A 20697-nucleotide genomic window follows, 5' to 3' on the forward strand; every position below is an offset into this window, starting at 1 on the left:
ACTGGCCAAAGGACTAAATTTCGCTGTCACCCCTAAATATATACCAGTAGAGGATGTGATTTCTCAGATTGATGTAGCCCTCAGAGGCATAGGACACATCCATGCGGATGTAGCAAGAGCCGAAATAGCCACTATTCTTAAGAATGCTAAGAAACCCACTAGTAACATTAGCAAAAACGAACGCTCTGAACTCGCGGACCTAAAAAAGAGAGATGATATAGTCATCCTCTCGGCAGACAAGGGCAATGCCACGGTCATCATGCATAAAGATTCATACAACATCAAAATCCTGGACCTACTTAATGATGGGAGTTACTCCAAAATTAAAAACTATCCTACTAACAGCCTAACGACAAAAACTAACAAAATCATCACGAGTTCGACTTCCCTAATCGAACCAACTGAACGTCCCTCTCTAAAACCATCGGCGGCAAGACCTCCCAGACTCTATGGTCTTCCCAAGATCCATAAAGAAGGCACCCCGCTACGACACATCGTGTTGACGATCAACTCTCCTACCTACAAACTAGCCCGGTTTCTATCAGATACTCTGCTTCCCTTCACAGGCAAGACCTCTTAGGCAGTACTCAACTCAACCCAATTAGTCTTTATGGTCAAGGACATGGTACTATCTCCTGATGACATCCTCGTCAGTTTTGATGTAGTATCTCTGTTTACCAAAGTCCCAGTGCCTGACGCCCTAACAATAATTGAGGACTTGGTCCAACATGGATTGAATTTGGATGTACCTGCGCTAGTTAGGCATTGCCTCACCAACACTTATTTTACCTGGAATGGCACCTTCTACAAACAGAATGAGGGTACCCCTATGGGCTCCCCCTTGTCACCAGTGATAGCCAACATGTTCATGGAAAAGTTTGAATCAGACGCCATCCAGACATCCACCCTACGTCCTTCCCTGTGGAAGAGGTATGTGGATGACAATTTCGTTATTTGGCCACATGGCCTCCCAGCATTGAACCACTTCTTGGACCACATCAATTCCAGACACCCATCCATCAGATTCACCATGGAAGTGGAGAAAGATGGTAAACTACCATTCTTAGATATTCTGTTTGAGAGGAGACCTGATGGATCCTTGGGACATTCTGTCTACAGGAAAGCCACCCACACAGATTCCTACTTGAAACCCGATTCCCACCACCACCCATCTCAAAAGAATTCTCTCATCAAAACACTATACCACAGAGCTCATGGCATTTCTGACCAACACCACCTGGCCAGTGAATTAAGACATGTACATCGGGCCCTTAGGATGAACGGATACTCTGTCCGCACCATCCGCCAAGCTGTTTCTCCCACCATACAGAAACAGCCACATGAAACTCCGATCAAAACTATTACATTGCCATACATAGCAGGCGTGACCAAAAAGATCTCCAAAATTCTAAACAAACATAAGATCCAAGTCCGATTCAGTACAGTGCATAAAATGTGTGATCTGATTCCATCTGTGAAGGATGTCGTTCCTGACTTACAGTACCCTGGAGTCTACAAACTGAGTTGCAGTTGTGGTGATTGCTACATTGGAGAAACGAAACGTCATGTCTCTGATCGTGTCCGCGAGCACAAGTCAGATCTGAAACACGGCAGAACCGAGTCTTCCGCCGTTGCCGATCATTGCTACAACTCTGTGGGCTCTCATGAAATTGTCTTTTCCGAGACCAAGGTGCTCTGCAAACCTCCTGGCTACCATCAAAGGTTTGTACACGAAGCCATACAAATATACAAACACAGATATAATTTCAACTGTGATGATGGGTACAAACTGAGTAATCATTGGAAAGATGTTATTAACCATGCAAAAAAGATTTAACTACACATATTTGGACCATCTTAATTGACAGACAACTATTCTTTAGTTACTGCACAGTTTACTGATAGACAGCCAGTTTTGTTTTATCATGTTTAGCTTCTTTTTTCACAGGCTGGTTTCCTGCTATAAGTTTTACCCACCAAGCAACATAGCAGGAGGCTGTTTCTTCCTGACCTACTTTTTTGCTTTTACCTTCTACATGGCAGGGGCTCGGTCCCATTAGCAGCAGTTGCACTTTAACAACTCTGCCCCCCCCCCCCCCCCCTCTCAGCCAGTCTACATAACAAAGGCTCAGTCCTTTGTTATGTAGACTAGCCGTAGTTTCAGCCGCACCAACCTTACCATAATAATAAAAAGGGGGCCTACCTTGGCTCCTCCCACCCTCAACCAGTATATATACAAGGACTGTTTTCTTGGAATTTCTCTTACTTGATACAGCTATCGTGCTGTGACGGTTCCACCTGAAGACGGAAGCTTGTGTTGCCTCCGAAACGTCGTGATTTTTTTTTACTTTTATTAATTAAATTTTTTTACCTACGTGACTTTACCGAAAAAACCCAAGAATAACAATGAGCAGATTACATGTCAGCTAAAACGCAGCAAATTGGCTCAGTAGGGAGTAGAGGTGAAGCATCTGCCAGTCATCTCAGTCAAGTTAACCCATGGCAATTGGGTCTATACCATGACTCCTGCCAGAGGGCCTCTGACACTTCACATGGCCTCAAAGTACACCTAGCCTGGCACAAGTGCAGTGGTGATGTCACCTCCACTTAGTGGCGAAAGGTAGTTATTGTTGTTGTTTAACACATGTAGGGGTCGGTGGCCAGCACCACACCCTTTGTCTCTCAAGTGGCAGTGTTCACACAACGTGCCAGGCATTCATTTGAGGCTAAGTCGACATAGGGGAGGCCCAGGTGTTGGTGGCCATGAGCGCGAAATTAACTTGGATTTCCGGGTTTGTAGCACAGCGCGCTAACCAATGTGCCACACATGTACACACTCTCCCCCCCTCTGAAGCTCTCTCTCGCGCTCTCACGCTCTCTCACGCTCTCTCACCACGTGCTCCGAGAAGACCCCTTCGTCGAAATCCAGGAGCCCCGTGTGCAGCTGCGTCGCCTTCTCCTGTCCGATGGTGGCTGCCAGCACCAGGAACTGCGAGTCCATCGCTGCTTCCCGTGTCTCCTTCACTGCAAAGGCACAAAGCCTACTGAGGCTGCCGGGGCAAGTGCTGCCAGTATGCACCAACGAAAGCAGGCATGGCTTGCCTCTCGACAACTGGTAGATCACCAGCATCGATTGAAGCGAGCTTTACTCTGTTGATGAGACAATGAATGTCTAAACTGGCTTAAATTTTGGCTTATACTGAATCAATGCTGCTGAAATGTGGCTGATGGGATGAAAACAAATACTTGTGTATAGATGGATAAATGAAGGAGATGTAGTGTCTGCAAATCCATTCTGCTCAACTTCTCCACAAGAACGCCTGTGAACGTCATGTTATGAGGGCGTTAGTGTGGCCAGAACTACGCCCGGCCACCTTCATCAACCAAGAGCACTAACTACTGAGCCACCATTCTCCACACACACAACAGCCGCCAATCTCCACGAAGTGGCGGTGATGTCACCACAGCACTTGTGCCAGACCAGGTGCACCACCTATGCCCCCTGCTGTGCCAATTTCCTGCATTTAAGCCACCCAGCGCTCCACTCGTTTTCGTGAGCGCTCATCTGCCCTCCACTGTTGTTGGAGGGCGACTACCTCCAACTGCTCGGTAGTGTCCTTCACGAACCTCCTCTAACGAGGAGGAACATCAGTCCATCTCTTCTCGAGCCCATGCCATGTCAAATCATCTCCCTCTGTCCAATTAAACATAAGCTGCTTGGACATCCGGTGGCAGGGCATGTGGGCTGCATAACCCAGCCAACGCAGCCTTGCTTGCCGGAGGAGCTTACTGATGGACTGTGTCTTGATCTTTTCAGCCTGAATGTTTCTAACTGGCACAAATGTTCCATTTGAGGGCTCCACGTCTCACAAGCATATAGAAGGGAGGGCATCACTGTGGTCGAGAAGACCTGAAGCTTAGTATGGAGCGATAGGTCAGGAAACTTCCACACAGCGTTACGCAGCTGATGAAAAAATAATGCCGCTCAACTGATTTGGAATGAAACCTATATTGCTAAAGTGGAGATGGTAATAAACACACTGCCCAGGTACAAACACTTCTCCACTCTCTCCACAACTGCCCCATCACTCATGAGGAGCGGAAGAGGTGGAGTATTTGATGACATAAAATACCCACGCAGGTGCTTTGTTTGTGGAATTGATAGTAAGCCCCATCTTTTAGAAGCACACTCCAGCCAAAGCCATAGCATTTCCAACTACACAGAGCGAGTAGAAATCTCTTGACCACAGCCGGCCATCAATCAGCCTCGCACTGTATCTGCACAAGATGGAAATTCCTCTGGTACAACCATGGAAAGCATCTCAAACTACGTGATCAAAGAAGATTATTTAAAAATGTAGGGGCCAGAGGACATCCCTGTCGCACCACAAGGTGAACAGGGAATGGCTCCGACTCCTGGCCACGTAGCTTTACCCAGGCCTGCCCACCATCATGAAGGTCCTTAATAATTGTGAGGAGTCAGGGACTCCGAAGGCACAAATAATAACCCAGAGCCCTGGTCTATTTATGGTATCATAGGTATTAACCAGGTCAATGAAGCAGAGATATAGGTCATGTGTAAGTTTTGTACACCTCTGCTGTAGCAGGACAGAGAATATATTGTCTGTGAAGGAGCGGCCTGGTCTGAAACCACATTGGGCCTCCACAAACCTCTCCTCAGTTTGCCTGGCAAGGTGGTGTTTGATTATAATTATCCTTGCCAGGATATTTACTGGCAATATCCACAAATACAAACAAAGACATACAACAAGGTAGTAGGCATAAAGAGCGTAAGACAGATGTACAAGTGAGTGGACATGACACTCACCACTACGGAAGAGTTTCTGACTCTGTTGAAGAGCGGTCGCGAGTCCTTCGTTGTCTGGCTGAATGAGCTCCTCTCGGTCCTCTGCACACGCCAACGCAGAGTAACGCACACGGTTATAAACACACACAATCAGATACACAACAACAGCCACCATTCACCACAAAGTGGCAATGACATCACCACAGAGCTTGTGCCAGGCTAGATGCATTTTGAGGCCACGTGAACTGGCAAAGGCTCAACTGACAGAAAGTCATGAGACAGAACCAGGTGTCATGGGTTGACTGAGATGACGACCGTATTTTCCCCCATATAACCCGCAGACGCATATATCCCGCAAAAATAGCGTTTTGTGTAAAACAAATTTCAGATAGCCCGCACCTCCATATACCCCGCATGCGAATAGTTCATATATTTAACGTCGTTACCGCAGCTTAATTCCATCATATTAATATGAAGTTTACATTTGTAATACATTCCTCTATCAATTGTTAACATTAAAAGCACAAAGAAAACAAACTAACCGGAAACGAGTGACCTTTAAACAGTAAATAAGTAACAAAAGTAAATATCCAATAAATAAGTAACACATAACTGGTAGATAAGTACAGTTTTATCACTGGTAGATTGCGCACTGCGCAGATAATAGCGGAACTACGGTAACTCCGTTGCCCCCCCCCCACCTCTCTCCCCCAGCTGCCCCACCCCCCAACCCCCACCTCTCTTCCCAGCTCTCCCGTCGCCGGTAAACAGTGCGCGCACTTCAAACATTGTCGTTTAATTGTACAATTGATTTAAAACGTGATAACATGTGCAATTTTAGTGCGAGTGGTTTATTCAGCAGTGCTTTAGGCAAAGGTAAGTGTTACTTAGTAGATAGTCCTACCATGAAAAAATTAAACGAGTCATGACATGTCACACGTGCAAAATATTTTTGGGATAGCCCGCATCTCCATATACCCCGCAGGGTCTTGTTTTGTTTGTAAAAAGTGGTATACCCCGCGGGTTATATGCGGGAAAATACGGTAACCCTAATTTAAGGGCAACTGTCTCCAACTGCCAAGTAGCATCCTTCACGAACCTCCTCCAGAGGCCCATCTTGACTCCACTAGTATCAGTTGTCCGTTCGGTGCTCAGCGAGACGGTTACTGCAGACATGCCGTAGTGAGTTCCAATAATCGAGCCTTGTCGATACGATGCTACATGCCACTGTGTTGGCTCTGTCACGACTCAATCGTGGCCGAATGTGTCATAGAACGCCGATATGAAAATTGCTGCACCTGACTATATTTTGCACGTGGTGATCAAACGACATTCTCGTCGAGTAAGGTGCCGAGGCTCTTTAGAGGAGTATAAAACTGAATCCTGGAGTCTACGACCTGGTCACCGTGTTGTCCATATGAGTGGACTCACACCCAGGTCACCGTGTTGTGAGTGTGAGTGAACTCACACCCTGGTCACCACCGTGTTGACCGAGTGTGAATGGATTCGCACCCTGGAGGCTGTGCATGAGCATGCGGTACTTGTGTCGCAGCTGCTGCCTCTCCCTGTTCACTTCTATGTTGCGATTGTAGCCCTCCCAATCTTCATCCTCTCCTCTCTCCTCATCGTCGTCCTCTTCACGATTCGTCGCCATCGCCTCCTCCCCCTCCTCCCTCTGCTGTCTCAAACGTGACATCTGTCAACGATGGAAATAACAAGGTTAGAGGTAAGACAACCTAAGTCAAACCCAGTCTATATCCAACCCAGCCTTATCCCTAGACCTATCTCCAACCCAGACTAACTTTAACTGCAGCCTATCTCTAACTCAGTGTACCCCTAATCCAGTGTACCCCTAACCCAGTATAACTCTAGCCTAGTCAAACTCGAACCCTGCCTATCTCTAACCCAGCCAATCTATAACCTGGCCCAACTCTAACATGGCCTCACCATAACCTGGTCTATCTCTAAGCAGACCAATCCTTAACCTGGCCAAATATAAGCTCGTCAATCTCTAATTTGGACTCTCACACAGCTTATCTCAAACCCAGTCTATCTCTAACCCAATTATTTGGTGATGCTTTATTGACAGTGGTGCACAATCACAAAAACTCGACACATTCATCAATAACACTGTCAATAAAACATTTACTATAAAAATTGTGTTTTGGGCAATGGCTTTTTATTCAGCACAAACAGGGGCCGGAGAGGTGGAGGTGACAATACGAGTTGGAGATTGAACTTTACACCAATAGGGCCTGGTGAGAATAAAATGTATAGTGTTTTCTGATGACCAGATTCCAAATAGGCATATGAATAGTTACATAATAGCAAATCCTTAAACATTGTAAAACGAATTTAGATTGAAAGTTAAATTGTAAAATGTTGCTGGAACAATGCATTGTGGGATGATGTATTCTTGTCAGCACAGGGCACAATCTACTTGCATTCCACGGCCCAAACGCCATCTCAATTAAAGGAACTTACTTGCCCTACATCCTTGAGAAATAAAATGAGGTACACAGTCTGCTGTCCTATAACGCCTGTTATAATGCGAATTGGAAATAACACGATTCATGCATAAGGGAATACGTTTTTTATCACTATAATGCAAATTGAATATAACGGAATTGAATAAACAGAACTACGTGGCATTAGTAGGAATAAGCGGTTGTACGGCTGCCTCGGCGTAGCATCATCACACAAGGTGGGATGCTGCTGGATGTTTCTAGATGCTACCCATGTGCTTCAGTCTTTGTTCGGCCTGCATACGCATCTCACGTGTTATCGCGGTGTTTTTCAGGAACGCAACTATCGTGTCATAGAACAGACTGTATATGAAATTAAAATAAATTTTAAAAGAGAGTTGTGCCTATCTACCTCTAAACCAATCTATCCCTAAGTCTATTGTCACATACATGGAAATTAAATTCACTGGGAGGATCTATGGTGATGCAGAGTACATTTTTGTATTGGTATTGGGACACCGAGAAAGTTGGCAATTTTTCAGCACAATATTTAATATTAAAGCGGAATACAGTAAGTGTTTAACGCGGTAAATGTGTTCCTGAAAAGTGCCACGTTAAGCGAAAAATGTGTGAAATGAAAATAATTTCCCCATAAATAAGGAAACGATAAAGTTCGGCGAAATGCGATGTAGTACACACACGCAGTGAGGTTGTCAGACACTTGACAGAGGGAAAACCATTCTGGTATCACTCCGCGTACTCTTATCACTGTCCCGCTCAGCCGCGCAAATAAGGAAAGTTCGTCGTCGGCCACTCGAAAACCGCGTGGTAACAGTGCGCTCAGTGGCGTTATAACGGTGCAAAAGCAGTGGTGTAGTCACTACATTATCAGTGGTGTAGTCACTACATTATCAGTGGTGTAGTCACTACATCATCAGTGGTCTAGTCACTACATTATCAGTGGTGTAGTAACGATATTATCAGCTCAGGGGGTTGCGGCAATCGGTCAGGTGGGTCCCCAATATTTGATTTGTCTCACACGGTCGCACCGAGGCTATGATATAACACGGCTTCTCTTGCCTCGTCACATCGTCGTGTCGCTCACGGTCTCGAACATATAACGCCGTGGGGCGCTCTGTCTTCACAAAATGCAGCCACGGCAGCTTCGTAGTCACACCCCCTTTACAATATTACATTACTGCTCAAATTAAATATAAATGTGGAACGTAAATGAAATAATTTTCACAAAAAAAGTTTAAATTGCGCATTAAATAAGTGTGAAATCTTGACTTAAAGCTTTCGTGACTGCAGGAATTCATATTATTTGGGTCTTTCGGTAAAGTGACGTAGATAGGTTCAAATAAAAAAAAATCTACGTCATCCTGCTTGTGTTGTGATCGAAACGTCGTAGATTTTTTGTTATTTTCTTTTAACCTATCTACGTTACTTTACCGAAAGAACCAAAGAATATAAATAAGTGTTGATCTTTTTACAATGTTGTTGAAAACATCTCTCGTGGTGGTTGTCAAGGGGGACCCAACTCGTAGCTTTGGCCACCAAGGAGGGGGCGCATTCCGCGTTTGCGAAGTGTTCTCGAATGGAATACCGCGTTATAGCGAAACCGCGCTCTAGTGTGAACACCACCACGCGTTAACGTGTGCACGTGGCACCGGTATCACCGGAGGGCGCCAAGAGTCCAAGTTTGTCTCTCCCTGAAGACAACCCTCATGACCTTTGCTTGATCTCGTGTAAAACAAAGATCCCCCGTATAGCCTTAACATACTGTTGTAGGAAGTGCTGTAAGCGAGCACCTATGAAAGCCGGCACGGCACACGAGGGGGGGTGGATGGCCGAGACCACGACCGGCCGCCTTTGTCTTCCCAGTGGCGATATTTACACATCGCAGCAGGTACTCATTTCAGGGTCAGTCGACCTAAGGGAGGCCCACGGGCAGTTCAGGCAATCGTCACTGGTGTAAGCCGTGAGCGGGAATTGACCTCGGGTCCTACGCCATGAATATTTACATAGATTTAGTCAGTTAACACTGAGGCATATAACCATGTCCGTATCTAATTGAGCAATAGCTTGATATCCCTTTAAATCGTAGCATATTATGCTTTCTGCCCTGCTCATACGAGACGTCTCAGCCGATGTCTCCTCTACTCCCATCTCCGAGTCGCTGTTTACATCGACGGGGTACAGTAATTGCATTATCCCCTCCTCCAACACGTGCCCCCCCCCCCTTCCATGTCTGAACATTTCAAACAATGAAAGCAAATCAACACGGATACCAGCCAGTATTAGATGTATATTATAAACGCCACTTCAAACACATCCTGCGAAGAAGACCAAACCAAGATTCGCCAAGCGAGAAGCTGCAGTGGCGAGCCGCCCCCCCCCCCCACGGATCGCCGCTGCGTTCGGGCCTGTGTCTGGAGGTCGGACACAACCCGCACGACTCCTCGCTCGATGCGCTCTCACACAGCGGGGCAATGCGCATCGAGCAGCGCGACACTCTGACACCGGCACCGCTCTTCCCCGGCTCCCTAGAGGTCTGTGGAGCATCCTACCACAGTGCCACCAAATATCTGCAGACACATTGCGCGAACTTGCAAATGATTCGCGCGTTTTCTTGCCCGCCCATCGTGAACCAAGACCTCAACAATGTTCCTCGCCACCGACTCCCGATCCCTCTGCCTGGGGTCGCGCTGCTGCCGCTGCTGCGGCTGTCGCCATCCTAGAATGTCACCCAGAACGCCGGCGGACGGAGCCAAAGCCACGCGGAAACGTCCGGACAATCAACGCGGCATTCGAGACCAAAGCACCACCACCGGCACCACCGGCACCCCCGGCGTTCGCGTGATCCTCCTCGTAGACGCCGATGGTGGAACCGTGCCCCGCATCGGGACACCAGCGGCCGGGCCGATGCGCTCACCTCCTTCAGGAGCGACCGCCGAGAGCGCCGCGCTGCTCGCCACCTGCCGACCTCCCCCCGTGCCGCGCAGAGAACAAGTCGCGCGCTGATGACGTCACCTCGCTCTCCTCACCCAACATGGCCGCGGGGGTCACCGACAACGCCATTAGGCCACGGCCGCTCGCACGTGGATTGGGGGGCACCGCTGGGGCGTCTGGTTAGGGGGCACCGCTGGGGCGTCTGGTTAGGGGGCACCGCTGGGGCGTCTGGTTAGGGGGCACCGCTGGGGCGTCTGGTTAGGAGGCACCGCTGGTGCGTCTGTATGGCGGGCATATCTGGCGCATCTGCCAGTCACCTCAGGCAATCAACTAATGGCACCTGCTGGCTGTCCTGCGACCTCCTGTCAGCAAGCATTCGACACTTAACATGGCCTCAGAGAGCACCTAGTCTGGCACAAGTGCCGTGGTGACGTCACCACCACTTCGTGACCGCCCTAGGTACTCGACTGTGCCTGGGGCGCCACTAGGGAGACAAAGGTGGTCGAGCGTGGTGCTGACCATCTCATGTTCTGTCCCGGCCTTCATAGGTGATCGATAACAGCATTTGGCCCAAAAGTCGATTTCGACTGTACGGGGATCTTTGCCTTTGTGGGTCAATAGGTTTGTAACCATCGAATTATATCGACGGGATCGCGTATCAATATGTTTATGAAGGGGTCCATTACTATAATTTGCCATTAATGCTGGTTCAATCTCCCGGCGCGGTAGTTTAAACATCGGAGCGAGTTTATCAACTCCGCCCCTTTCCGTTATCCACCCAGCAGCGGTATGAATGGGTTCAGTCGACGTGCAGGTCACTGCGTGTGGTGGGGTACAGGGCGGGTATTACTGGTAGGAACCTCCTGGTTACAGCAGCCCATAGGGGATTATTGTGAAGGGAGGGGCTGGGTGGGGAGGGAGGGGCTGGGTGGGGAGGGAGGGAGGGGCTGGGAGGGGAGGGGCTGGGTGGGGAGAGGCTGGGTGAGGGGTGGGACTGGGTGGGGAGGGGCTGGTCACCCCGTGGTGCCCTTATAAAACTCAACGTTTAACCTACTAACGCCGGCTTGGGCCCGCTCTCACAGTCGGCTATATTTGTAGAATACACCACGCCGCCGTTGACCCTGGCCATTGGCCGAGCAACCCAACGTTCCTACCAGCTCCCGCAGGAATGTGTTCTCCATCTCTTTCAAGATATCTCACCAGAATGGGAAAGTCGGCCGAATCCCTCTAGAGCTCCCTCTAGTGGGAGCTCGGACCGTCGACACGAAAATGGAGACGTTCATTCGGCAGTAGAGAGAAACTGGCGCATCGTAATTGACATCATTAATGAACCATGAGTTGCACACACGCACACTCCAGACCGGTTTGGACATTCGTTCTAAAATCAGCAGTCAACGACCACCTCCTCACGACTTCAACTCAACACACATCAAATAACATCGTCAGCTCACCACTTCATGAACCCATGATAAATATATTATCTAATTCACCAATAAATACCGTATATTCACAATATTGCAATAACCAACTTCCTTACCAAGTCAACTCCTCATCCACTTACCACCTCTTCACAGAACTCTCAGACATCCGCAAAAGCCAAGTATTGTTAAAAACAGCTCCCGGAGTAAATAGAAATCCGCGACAGTTACGTGGATGTTTTACAACTGAGATCAGGTTCCCTAGAAACCGTGGAAGCCGCATGGTTGTACTGGCTATACGGTTTAGATGGAACTGATATAAATCCTCGGCGGCCCCGTGAAATCCGTGAGAGCGGCGTAAAATTCCATATAGTAAATATCAATATAGGAACTGCTCGAGGAAAGCCTCCCCACGACTGATGGCCACGAGGATTGTTTGACAATACTTCACCAAGCGGGTCAGTGCGGGTTGATAAAGATATCACTCGCTAGAATAAAAATGTTAGCTGTGGTTTGGAGCCCAATTCGGATTGCCGTTTCTCCGCAGCTATAGGTTATAGTTTTGCCTGGCCTATATTATAATTCCGTAGAAGCCATGTAACGCATAAAATGACTACTGAATCATTAACATTGGACCGTGAAGTCTAAAAATGCGGAACAGCGACGTTTCCATAGTCAATACGGGATCATGTAGTCTAGAAATTCGTGACAGCCAGGTAACATGGCCGTGGGTTATGCACTTGATAAAACTATATAAATCTGAGCAGCCCGGGCATTACGGTGAATACAGCACCAGGATTAACCAGTAGAAATGTGGACGCCAAGCTGACTCAGCCATCGATAATATATAAATATGGATTACAGCGCTGGCTTGTCAAAAATCCGTGGCAGACACTTAAACGATGTGCGGTATAAAGTCCACAGTTGACGTACAAATTGGATTAGTAGAGATTTGCGGAAGCCTTCAGAGACTGCCCCCTCCCCCCACAGGGCGATGGGCGAGGGGGTTCTGCCCTGTGTCTTTGTGTGCCAGTCTGTGTGTGAGTCTTCGTCTGTTAGTCTTGTTTGTCTTTGTTTCTATGGCTCTATAGGCCTCGGCAAGGTAAGGCAAAAGGTAAAAACAACGAGCCTACCTTTACCCTACCTTTTACCTTACCACAATACAATCACTCTATCCTTACCTTTTACCCTTTAGCAAGGTAAGGTAAAAGGTCAATAGCAACGAGCCTACCTTTTTACCCTACCTTTTACCCTTACCCCATACAAATTACCCGATTACAGGGTAATTACTGGGGTACTACACATGAAAAAGGTTTATAACAGGTAAATGCTAGGTAGAGCGCATTATTAATTCATCTATATATATAAAAGGGAAATATGTGAATGTGTGTCTGTTCGAAATGTTTAGCATACTTCCCAACATGCAACAAACTTGAAATTTGGCATGTGTACTCTTAGTTCTTTCGGTAAAGTCACGTAGGTAAAAAAGATGAAATTAAAATTAATAAAAAATAAAACAATAAGATCACGACGTTTCGGAGGCAACACAAGTCTCTGTCATCAGGTGGGACCGTCACAGCCAGATTTGCTGCATCAAGGTGCATCAAGGTGATGCAGCAAATCTGGCTGTTATTTGGTGGGGGGGGGGGGGGCGCAATTATGGATATATTTGCACGGCAAGTGAGCGGTGACGTCACATCTGTCACATCTGTCACATCTGTGACGTCACCCGCATGCGGCAGCGTCACGCAGTGTGCCTGCTGACGTCATGCATCCGCCCCACCATTCGCGTAGGCTGTGTATTAATCCAAGACAAGAATCCAAATTTCGAGCAAAGCCGGATAGTAAGGCTAGTATAGAATACTCTCGATGATTCCAATTTTAAATGGCGGCCACAGACTGCGCCACAGAGCTTTTCGCGAGTGGTAAACAAGGTATTTACCGGGTAATACTTCGCGCTACCTTTACCCTACCGGGTAATTCTTCCACGCTACCTTTACCCTACCCTTTTCCTTACCCCTTGGCATGTCGAGATTCCAAGAACACAGGATGAGATGTTACTATCCTTTGTGTAAGCACTTCCAAGAGTTCATGAACAGTGAGCCTGGTGAAATTTGGGGAGCGCATCGTCAGTAGTGTACCTTTGGTTCCTAGGGTGTTTCGGTCTTTCACACTATACACCCTCCCCAAAGGCGGCCAGCGACAGGGTGATCAATCCTACGCTTGCGTCTCATTCCCAATTAGTCATAGGAGTTGCCTTGTTGTTGATAGCCAACATCCCATGGGACTATGCATGGCAGGGGCGTCCTCCTCCCTGAGTCAAGCATTGTTGACCACATACCTCCTGGCCCTCTCACTTCGGGGCCCAGCTAGGGTCTTTCCTCTTCATCCAGAGTCACTGACTGCTGCCTTCTGCCGCCTCCGATACGGCTCTGATTGCCGAACGCTGGCTCTGGCCCTTAATTCCCAGGTCTCTAAGCAGTCTGGTTGTAGATGTTGCCACAAAACCTCTGCAGCCCACCTCCACTGGTGGGACTTCGGTGTTCCAGCCATGATGCCGTGCTTCGGCAGCTAGATCGGCATAGCGCAGATGTTTTCGCTCATAAGCCTCATCTACTGAGTCCTCCCAGGGTACTGTGAGCTCAATGATGAAGACCTTCTTGAGCGAACGGGACCAGAGCACCATGTCAGGTCTTAGGGTGGTGGTTGCGATCTCCGGAGGAAACACAAGTTGCCGGCCAATGTCAGCTAGCATTTTCCAGTCGCGGGCCAAGCACAGCTGGTCTCGCTCTAATGGTGTAGAGCCGCTCTTCGGTGGTTTAGCCCCTTCGCGGACAAAGGTCGTCCGTAAGGGGTGTGATGCTGCTGGGGGTGGTAGGGAGTTGGTGGCAGCTCGCTTGTCCTCCAGGGCGGATACAAGGTTTTTAAGGACTTGGTTGTGACGCCAAGTGTAGGGGTGAGGCTTGTTTTACACCCTGTGAGAATGTGCCTGAGGTTGGCTGGCATGGAACAGAGGGCACAGTCCGGATCTTCACCATACCATTGGTGAAGATTAACTGGTGTTGGAAGGACGTCATATTTTGTTCTGATGGAAAAGCTCAACCGCCTCGCTTCCATGGCCCACAGATCCTTCCAGCTGATCTTCCTCTTCTCCACACTGTCCCATCGAGTCCACTGTCCCTGTTTGGCAAGAGAGACTGCCTTGGCCCACCTTGCAGCCTCCTCCTGATGGCGTACTTCCTGCACTACCATCTTCCGCCGCTCTGGTGCAGTGGCCTTACTCCAAGCAGCGCGGCTAGTTAGCCCAAGGCCTCCTCTCCCTTGCTGAACATGTCCCACAATGTCAGCATGTCTGAGGGCTGCTGTTGCCTCCTGGACTGCTTTTCCTGGCCTCCATTTGCGCCCAGTTGCCAAGGTCGGCGCGTTGTTGCTCACCACTGGGTCTCGATATTCATTCAGTGTCACCTGGAGCCTGGTTTTTGCACACTTGAATTCCTCTGTTAGACTGGTGAGGGGCAGCTTGAGGACACCATCTCCATAGAGGCCTATGGTGGTAAGGCATCGTGGAACTCCGAGCCACTTCTTTAAGTAGCCTGTGACTCCTCTTTCCATCTTGTCCACTGTTGAGATTGGAACCTCATACACTGCTAGGGGCCACAACACCCAGGGTAGGAGACCAAACTGCAGACACCAGGCCTTTAACTTTCCAGGTAGCTGGGTGTTGTCGATGGACTGTAGGCTACTACTGATGTCTTTGCGCAGCTTTTGCACCTGGTCTTTGTCCTTCAGGCTTGCATCATACCACCTTCCAAGGCTTTTTACCGGCTGCTCAGATACTGTTGGGATTTGGTCATCTCCGATGAAGGATTTCAGGTCAGAGAGTACTCCCTTCACAATCGAGATGCTGCGTGACTTGTTTGGTTTAATCTTCATACGGGCCCAGCTGATGTTCTCCTCGAGTTTTCTGAGCAGTCTGTTGGGGCCGCTGGTCCCCGAAGTCCCTCCCTGCTCCGTGCTTATGGCAGGGGCTCTGCCGTTCGCCGACCCCTCGCTACTCTGCGAGCAGCTGCTGCCGTCGCTGGGCTCATCGCCTGACGGCTCCCCTCTCTGGTCCGTCCCTCCGCGAGCCCGTGTGAGAGGCATAGCTCGCCGCATGCTCTCGTTCACCTATAAACACTGCGTTGTCTCTCCACGAATCACTCGCTATTAAACGGGGGTCAGGGGTCCTAGGGCGAATGGCGCTGCCCTCACACTGCGCGAGTCCCTGTGGCGATAGACGGAGCGGGGACCTGCAGACGCACCGACCCCTTCCCCCACACTACGAGCGCACACACCTGCACAGACGCGACACCCACTCTCGCGCCGCTCTGTGCAGCGCTCCCACGAGGCGAGCCTCTGTATTCGCAGCACTACACGCGTTCACACTGCTCAACGAGATCACACGAGGCCACAATTCGCTATTAATGATTTATTGTTTGCTACCTGGAACTGGTTGTTGAGTTAGTATGAATCGACGAGACTGGCCTATTCTACTACCCCTGGACCTATTCCCTACTTATCAGCTATGATCCTAATTCGCCTTCTTACTCACTGTTAGGTGCCCACGGCGGTCCGTTGATCCCTGTGCTAGCAGCGTACCTCGATGCGTCGCACGGACGTCCGGGTCGCTGGGCTGGAGCTGCGTCTTGTCGCCTGGCGCTGGAGTAAGAGAGCCCGATCTCCCCTTTGCGCCCCCTTTTTATCCTCCCTACATCAAATGGATGCGGCTCCGAGCGTGGTGGCGGCCCTCTCCCAGTTTTTCTTCAACAATGGGCGCGTGCCCGCTAGCACGCGCACGGCGGTTCCGGGCGCCTTTGATATGCTAATCGGATGTGCTGCGTGTACGGCGCCAATTCCAATTAATCCCCTTCTCATGCATGGCGCCGTGCTCTTGCGCACCATGCAGCAGCGTCCATCACCACAGCCCGCTGCGGAAGTTAAGCGCGGAGCCTCCGCATGTCCCTACCACCTGCCCTATCAATTGCGCACCCTAAACTATGCCGCCCCGTCCCTCCTCTGCCTGTCTCGTCGACCCGTGGGGGTGTGTGTGGGGGGATGCGTTTCAACCGCGGTGGTCGAATGCCCTTCGCCGCGACCATACCATCTTAAGGCCGGTCGCAGCGCCGCGGTGCAAAGTAGCGTCGGGGGAGGTCGTCCAATTCCCTGGTCGCCGGAAACCTGTGAAAGTTAATCCCGATAAGGGTTTCTCGGATAAAAACCGGTCGGTCAGGTGACCTCCCCTCGGAGCTCTATGGGTGGGGGGAAAATGCGTGCGGGTGTGTTCATGTGAGGTGAGGTGAGGGGGACGCGGGGTCGGCTCCATCGCTTGGTGGTGGCGAGGTCGTAGATGGGGCACCTGCTGAACAGCTTCGTGGTGGCGGCATCACAAGTCTCCTGGTGCATGGGACAGTGGTGGTCAATGTTGTAATGTCGTCCATGTAGGCTCTGAGTGGAGAGAGGCGGAAACCAGAGTCGAATCGCTGTCCACCAGCAACCCATTTTGGAGGATCTGATGATAACTTCCATTGCCATTATGAATGCCAACGGAGAAATGGTACATCCCGCCATTATACCTACATTCAGGCACTGCCATGAGGTGGTGAACTCTGAGGTGGTGAAGCAGAACTGCAGATCCTGGAAGTACGACTTCACCAGGGTTGTGATGGTGTCCGATATGTGGAAAAATCTGAAGGCAGACCACAAGAGTTCATGGGGCACAGAGCCAAATGCATTGGCGAGGTCGAGGGAGATTACATGGAGGTCCCTTTTCTCCACCTTGGCCTTTTGGATCTGGTGCCAGATCATGCTGGAATGTTCCAAGCAGCCAGGTAAAAAGGATAAATTACCTTACCTTGCTGAGGCCTAGCTCTATAGGTCTCTGCCTCTGTGTGTTTGGCTGGAAAGAGGGGGCTCAACGGGCGTGGCATGGACTAGAGAGGAATTGCACTGATGTGGTACAGGATATTGGGGTGAGTAAATCTGCCAATGACCGGTACCAGCAAGTGTCAAGATCGGCCTCTGTAAATGAGGCTCCTGAAGGACGCTCCTGGGCAGTTGGAGGCAATCGCCTTCCAGCAACAACGGAGGGCAGAGGAGCAACGTTCACAACAACGAGCGGAACGTCGGGTGGCCAAAATACTGCAAATTGGCATAGTAGTGGGCACATTAACATAAGCGCATAATAGATTATTAACATAAGCACATTAGCGCGCACCCACAGATGCCATCGCAGCCACACAAATGTAAATGGATGCACGGTACGGTAGGGGACAAAGGAACTAAGGGTCCCTAAGGGTTCCTGTGTTGGCGACAAAGGGATAAGCAGAATGTGATGTGATAAGTGGAATGTTTGTGGGTCGCTCTCTCACTCTCTCTGTTAATGCTAGGACTGCCATTCTCCCATACCTCGGACAAATGTTTTTAGGCCAAGTCATTCCAAGCTGGAGGCCTGACGATTTGTTTTCCTAATGTATGAGGTTCAATGTGATCGAATACGTGGAGGTCCCCAGCAGAAGTATGGAAATGGCCGCGCCAAAGCCCGTGGGAACGACCGCTTTTATTGACAGTGGGTGTGAGCGAGGAGGAGAGGGATGAAACGTGAAAGTCGGGGTCACGTGATTGGTGCTGGTGAATCCCGTATGACCGCTCCCCTATCCATAACAATCAGGGAGCTAGGGCCCTGAGTGGCAGTGACTCAGGAAGGGGATGCAGAGGGGCAGGAGCAGCTCAGTCTGCAGGAGAGCGAGCTGGAGAGTGGCCGTGTGTGAACCTAACATGAAGGCGTAGAGTTCCGTGGGAACTCTCAACTTCTGGGTTCTCGGTCGAGTCACCCCATAAAGTCCATCTAAGCCCAGCCAAAACCGAGATGAGAGATTAATCATTACACAGTCTGTGTCGTCTTGGACTTCATACTGTTGGTGGTACGTTGTGGGTGTGCAAGTGACTGTCGTGGTAAGGCAGATGCCTAAATCTTTGAGAGGGCTCAGCCTGAATGGGAGGCCCTCAGTTCAAAAAAACTCTCCCTGCCGCCAGCGAGGCATGCACAGGGTCTTCACCCCAAGGAGCCATCTCCCTGAACAGTGGGAAGGCCGCATAACCTCGGGTGGAGGGGGTGTTGGGGGGTTGTGTACGTGAGGCCAGGAGCCAACTTTAGGCGTTGGCCACAGCGCACGTAGAGGGTCCACTGCCGAGTAATTTGTATTGTGCATAAAACGGCTCCCCCTCTATCAGACCAGGTGCGGCCAGATATAACTACGCCCCATGACACCAGAGCTCACAAAAAGGCCTGGAGAAGCGCAGATTCACTGTTGGCGGGGCGCCAACTGGAGGACGCACTCACGTCGCGCACAGAAGGGCCACTGCCAAGTTCCTTCGCAGTGTTGTCTGTGCATCATGGTCCATCCACAGCGAGTTATTGCACGTCAGGCTCATTCTGCAGTTGGCACATGGTTGCTGCTCAGAATATTGCCTGTCAGTCGAGCTGCCAGGTTCGCGAGCACCCTTGGTGGCCCCCGTTCCCCCGTGGAGGTCTCCCACTGTGCATCGGCCTGTACGTTTTGCTCACTCAGTCTTGGCCTCTCAAAAACTCATAAAACATCAGTCACTTGACCAACAGAACTTTTCCAGCCTATAGCTTGGGCAATATTTCATGCATACTCGATATTGGTGATATTGGTGTATTAAAAAGAAGAAGAAACTATACGGTAACTGAAGAATGTTATTAACCATGCAAAAAAGATTTAACTACACATATTTGGACCATCTTACTTGACAGGCACTATTCTTCAGTTACCGTATAGTTTCTTCTTCTTTTTTCACACACTGGTTTTCCTACTTTAAGTTTTACCACACATATTTGGCAAATCTAGAATTAATCCCAGCAACGTAACAAAGTGCTGTTTCATCTACATAACAAAGGCTCAGTCCCATTCACAGCAGCCGCACCTTTACATCAGCCGTACCTTAACAACTCTTAGAACCTCCCAGTTCAACCAGTCTACACAACAAAGACTCATTCCTGGCAGCGGTTTCAGCCGCACCACCTCTACATAACAAAAGGCTCAGTCCCATTTACACGCACCTTTACATCAGCTGCACCTAGTTTACACAACAAAGGCTCATTCCTAACACCGTGCTTCAGCTGCACCGAACCTCACAATAATATTCAGGGCCTACCTTGGCTCCTCCCACCCTCAACCAGTATATATACAAGAACTGTTTTCTTGGAATTCTCTTACTTGATACAGCTATCGTGCTGTGACGGTTCCACCTGAAGACGGAAGCTTGTGTTGCCTCAGAAACGTCGTGATTTTTATTTTATTTTCATTTTACTTTCATTAATTTTAATTTTTTACCTACGTGACTTTACCGAAAAAACCTAAGAATATGAATCATTGCAGTCACGAAAGCTTCTCATCTAGAACTTAGAGTCTGCCTTAGTAAGACTCAACACTCTGGCTGATTATAATTATGGGAGCCAAACCCTGGAGTTTAGTGTTGCAAGACTGGTTTGTGTGGTTTTCATATTCTGCTATACAATATAGGGATTTCTTCCTGAAGACACATCAAAAGTCCAAAGCTCCTCCCACTATCACACCCCTCGAACATTCATCTAGTCAGTCTAAGTTGACCCTTTGTTATGGTTGCCTAGATACCCTGATGCCAGGGGTTAGCAACTCGGCCATACTTCCCCCCTTCCTCTGGAGGTCATCCCAAGACTTCTGTGGACACATATGTTCTTAATTGTCCCTGGTGTGGCCTTTTTGACTCGTAATAAGCTGATCCCCGGGTGTGGTGTGTGTTTGTGTCTGTGGTCATGTGTTTATTGTGAAATGGCCTCTGGATTATCCACGTGGTGTGGGAATGGCCTCCCTTCCTCTCTCTCTGTCCTCTCTGTAGAGCCTGGTTTACCTATATCGATTCTCCTTCAATCAATACAGTGGCGGTTATCTGCTCTGGTTGTGATTCCCTCCATAGGTCGACTACGCCTACGTATGAATATCTGCCACGGTGTGCG

At 49.3% G+C, this 20697-nt stretch overlaps 1 protein-coding gene across 1 annotated transcript in view; it reads right to left on the reverse strand.

The window, feature by feature from the left end:
* The window catches only part of LOC133339159 (non-structural maintenance of chromosomes element 4 homolog A-like), a 28356-nt gene extending 18027 nt beyond the window's left edge, over nucleotides 1-10329 (reverse strand). Inside the window, exons 1-4 of the mRNA XM_061547334.1 lie at nucleotides 10208-10329; nucleotides 6320-6503; nucleotides 4829-4909; nucleotides 2894-3024 (exon numbers count right to left, since the gene is read on the reverse strand). Of these exons, the coding sequence (XP_061403318.1) occupies nucleotides 2894-3024; nucleotides 4829-4909; nucleotides 6320-6503 (396 nt within the window). The 5' untranslated portion in view covers nucleotides 10208-10329. The remainder of the gene's footprint in view (nucleotides 1-2893; nucleotides 3025-4828; nucleotides 4910-6319; nucleotides 6504-10207) is intronic.
* Nucleotides 10330-20697: the final 10368 nt, after the last annotated feature.

The sequence above is a fragment of the Lethenteron reissneri genome, chromosome 2 (assembly GCF_015708825.2).
Source record: "Lethenteron reissneri isolate LAM-NWPU_2019-01 chromosome 2, ASM1570882v1, whole genome shotgun sequence".
Taxonomy (NCBI): Eukaryota; Metazoa; Chordata; class Hyperoartia; order Petromyzontiformes; family Petromyzontidae; genus Lethenteron; species Lethenteron reissneri.